The following is a 4,152-nucleotide window of genomic DNA, read 5'->3' on the forward strand; positions in this document are numbered from 1 at the left end:
CAAAAACACATTTGACAACCTTATCATCCAAGGTTTTGCGCTTCATTTGTGGCATAAAAGCATATGCCAAATATCCAAAAACACACATATGCTCAATAGAAGGCTTTCTATCATGCCATGCTCCATATGGAGTCATAGACTGCAAACCTTTTGTAGGACACTTGTTAAGTACAAGTGACACACATAATAACCTCAAGCCAAAACGAATGTGGTAAAGCTTTTGACCATGCATCTTACCATTTTTGTAAGAGACCTGTTTTTCCTCTCAGCAACACTATTTTGCTAAGGTGTATACGGGATTGTATATTGGTGTTGTATCCTACGACTAGCCAAAAATTCATTAAATTCATGAGACATATATCCCCCCCCCCCCTCGATGGAATGGAAGGTGCCCATAGTACATTTTGAGAAATTTCCAACCATAGCCAGAAATTGCTTGAAGCACAAAAACACTTTGGACTATGCATGCTTGGAGTAATCATTAATGAAAGTCACGAAGTAAAGGTAATTGCCCAAGGACGAAGTTTGCATGGACCCACAAATATCACTATGCAGAAGCTGCAACGTGCATGTCGCCCTAACTGAACCATCCTTTGGAAATTTGAACGCTGCATCTTACCCAAAATATAGCCTTCATAAACATGTTTGACAAGTGCTTCAAGAGGCAGCAACAACGAAGCAACCTTATCATTTTCTGTAAACGCAACAAACTGGCAAATTTCGATTCATGGTTTTAGTATAGCTTGCAAGGCAAAGACATGGTGGAAACTTAGAAAGATTGTGCGAGTCATTTTTGGGAGATCAAGTATACACGCCATCCTAGCCAATGTCTCTCTCTCTCTCATGCATGAAAGTAGGGCAACCTCTCTAGTGGGCTGCGAGCCTGTGACGGCCACAAAGACAGAGGAGCCAGAAACGCAACGTTAGAAATCGTAGAAACCCACATTAGAAATCCGAATCTTTGAAAGAAAGTAGAGCCAGGCACACCCACTATATATGACTTTTCCAAAAAGTTAAAAAAAAAGCCGATGTTATTTTTTGTTTCCTCTCTCTCTCTCTCTCTCTCTCTCTCTCTCTCAACACATCACGACACTTTGGAGTCCACTTCCAATATTTCCGTAGCTTGTATAATCACTCTCTCAGCCGCACACGCACACACATCCATGATCGCGCCACCTCCCTCCCCCCCCCTTCCCCTCTTCCTTTCAATCCCATTTGCGTCCTGCAAGTATATATTGTGAGCATTAAACCTATATCTTCACTGAATGTATTAGCTTCATATACACTCTTCACCAGCTTATCCGCTTCATTTATTACCTGCAGCAAGCATTCATACATACTCCATCACCCACATGGTGAAGATGAAGCTTCCTCATGCCAATTTGATCAAACAGCTTATCAACGGCCGGTGGATGATGGCGGTCGCATCCTTCTACATCCTCGCATGCTCCGGCGCAACCTACATCTTCGGCATATACTCCGGCGCAATCAAGAAGGAGCTTCACTACAACCAAGAGACACTAGACACTTTGAGCTTCTTCAAGGACATAGGGGCCAATGTGGGGATCATTGCAGGCCTCATGAACGATATGTTACCGCCTTGGATTGTCCTAATTGTGGGTGCCTTCATGAACCTCTTTGGCTACCTCATGATATGGCTCGCGGTCACACATCGCATTGCCCGCCCTCCTACTTGGCAAATGAATCTCTTCATATGTGCTGGTGCTAACTCTCAAACTTTTGCCAACACAGGTGTTATGGTTACCTTTGTGAAGAACTTCCCCCAAGGCAGAGGTGAAGTGCTGGGTATCATCAAAGGCTTTGTTGGGCTTAGTGGTGCACTTTTCACTCAAGCTTATCACGCTATATATGGTGATGACTCAAGAGGGGTCATCTTCCTTATTGCTTTGCTGCCTTCACTTGTCACTTTCATCTTCATTTTCTTCATTCGCATAATCACTCCTGTTTACGACAAGCGCGAAAAACGCACTTTCTACTCTTTTCTCTACTTAGCCTTGCTCATTGCTGCCTTCCTCTCTCTTGCAATTATAGTGGAAAACGTGGTGGAAATTCCCCTATGGTGTTACAAAGCATTTGGAGCTATGAGTGTAATGTTGGTGGTCTCAAACATGGCCATTGGTGTACGGGCCGAGCTTGCATACATGAAGCAAAGGCCGAGACTCGAGTCATCGACGGTCAATGGCAAGAAGGAACAGGAATTGTCCATAGCCAATGAGCTGCCTAATGTAGGGATAAAGGCCACATTATCAGGCAAAACACCATCTTCTTGTCAATTAGATGTAAATGAGGACTCCTCAAGGAAACCCAAGTTTGTCACAAAGCTCAAGCTTTTTCTTGAAGATTGGCCCCAAAGAGGTGATGATTTCACCATCCCCCAAGCTCTCTTGAGCATGGACTTGTGGATACTCTTCCTCTCTCTCACATGTGGGGTGGGTGCGGCACTCACCGCGGTTGACAACATGGGCCAGATAGGGGAATCCTTAGGATACTCTCCAAGAAGCATCAGCACATTTGTCTCTCTGATCAGCATATGGAATTTTCTTGGTCGGGTTGGCTCCGGATTCGGGTCGGAGATCCTCTTGCGGCGCTATCGCTGCCCGCACACACTCATTCTTACAATGGTGCTTGCAATGGCGTGCATCGGCTACATCCTCATTGCATTCCCCACTACCAACACTCTCTACATAGCCTCCATCATATTGGGATTTTGCTTTGGAGCACAATTGTCTCTCTACTTTGCTATCATGTCAGAGCTTTTTGGGCTGAAATACTATGCCACTTTGCAGAGTGTGGGGGGTATAGCAAGCCCATTGGGTTCATATTTGTTGAATGTGAGAGTGGCCGGACATCTCTATGACCGGGCAGCGCAGAGGCAATTTGTGCAAGCGCCCGGACACATGCATGGGGAGCTCAAATGCATGGGACACGAGTGCTTTAGGCTCACCTTCTTGATCATGACCACTGTGAGTGGCTTTGGCAGCTTGGTCTCCTGTGTTTTAGCTGTCCGAACTAGAAACTTTTACAGCCAAGATATCTATAGAAGGTTCCATGTGAAGCCGGACAATGGGGAACGGCCATGTGAAAGCGGCCATTGACAAAGCGATGATACACGCTTGGGTTGAAGAAAAGAACATGTACAAGGAGCTCTGATCTTATAAAATCACAGTTTATTGTATCTAAAATTGCAAAATCTCGGCTAGATTTTGAGCTTGCCTCTAACAAAATCTATCAAGACTTTAGAGTGGAAATATCGGTGAATGATTGAAAATTTAACCTTAAAAAATTAGGAAAGCCTCTAGGGTACGGGGGCAAGTAATGGGACGGGTCCCAATGAATGGACCCGTCTACCCCCAAATTAAGTATCTACGAGTGGTAGTTTTCGCACAGCTCAACTCATCTAGAAATTAGTGGCGACCGCAATCCGTGCTCGATTCGCGCTGGCAGCACTATTCTATAAATGGGCCCGTCCTATCACGCTACTCACCCTCCTCTCTGTTACACGCAATGGCAATGATTGCATCATATCTCCCTCTCTGAAGTGCCGATTGCGTCGACGCTTAAGTTGTAGTTAGGTCCTTCTTGCCGCTAACAATCACGCCCCTCCTTGCTCAAAATGGAGCATCACAGACAAAATCTGCCCAACCCGATGTTAAAGGTGCTTAATATGGCCCTTTCACCCTAGTACGCCCTTGATAAGGAGTTAAGAGTGATTACAAGTTTTGTTAGATTTTGTTACTTCAAACAGGTCTAGAAAACTAGGAACAATCAGGTATTTTGTAATTCTATGGGAACAGCTAGTTTCATGGAGATAATACAGGAGAGTAGAGGGGCGATCTTAGCCCTTGGGAAATGGAAGAACTCAAACGAGTGGAACAGATAAATTGGCATCATAGGTACCGGTCGACAAGAATAAGGACGTGGCTTTTTCAGGGTGGCTCTCCTGTTAATCGATGTTTGGTCTATTGGAGATGTCATGGCTTGGCATGAGCATGACAAGAATCTGTAATTTTTTGGGTTTGTCAATATAAATCCACTCACCATTGTCAGTTTTGCAAAAAAAAAAAAAAGAGTGCTTACAAGTTTTGTAAGTATACGAAGAAAAATGGGCTTTAAAAAAAATAAAAGTTATTT

At 44.3% G+C, this 4,152-nt stretch overlaps 1 protein-coding gene across 1 annotated transcript; it reads left to right on the forward strand.

The window, feature by feature from the left end:
• The first annotated feature begins 1,215 nt into the window (after positions 1 to 1,215).
• On the forward strand, positions 1,216 to 3,203 carry LOC147440913 (protein NUCLEAR FUSION DEFECTIVE 4-like). The gene has a single exon (XM_086483610.1). The coding sequence runs from the start codon at positions 1,353 to 1,355 to the stop codon at positions 3,114 to 3,116; it is 1,764 nt and encodes a 587-aa protein (XP_086339736.1). The 5' UTR covers positions 1,216 to 1,352; the 3' UTR covers positions 3,117 to 3,203.
• The last annotated feature ends 949 nt before the right edge of the window (positions 3,204 to 4,152 follow it).

This window comes from Adiantum capillus-veneris, chromosome 15 (genome assembly GCF_014529385.1).
Source record: "Adiantum capillus-veneris isolate H3 chromosome 15, ASM1452938v2, whole genome shotgun sequence".
In the NCBI taxonomy this organism is placed as follows: Eukaryota; Viridiplantae; Streptophyta; class Polypodiopsida; order Polypodiales; family Pteridaceae; genus Adiantum; species Adiantum capillus-veneris.

Bases quoted from the DNA above. Each gene is read 5' to 3' on its own strand.
- LOC147440913 (XM_086483610.1), top strand. From the start codon at position 1,353: ATGGTGAAGATGAAGCTTCCTCATGCCAATTTGATCAAACAGCTTATC.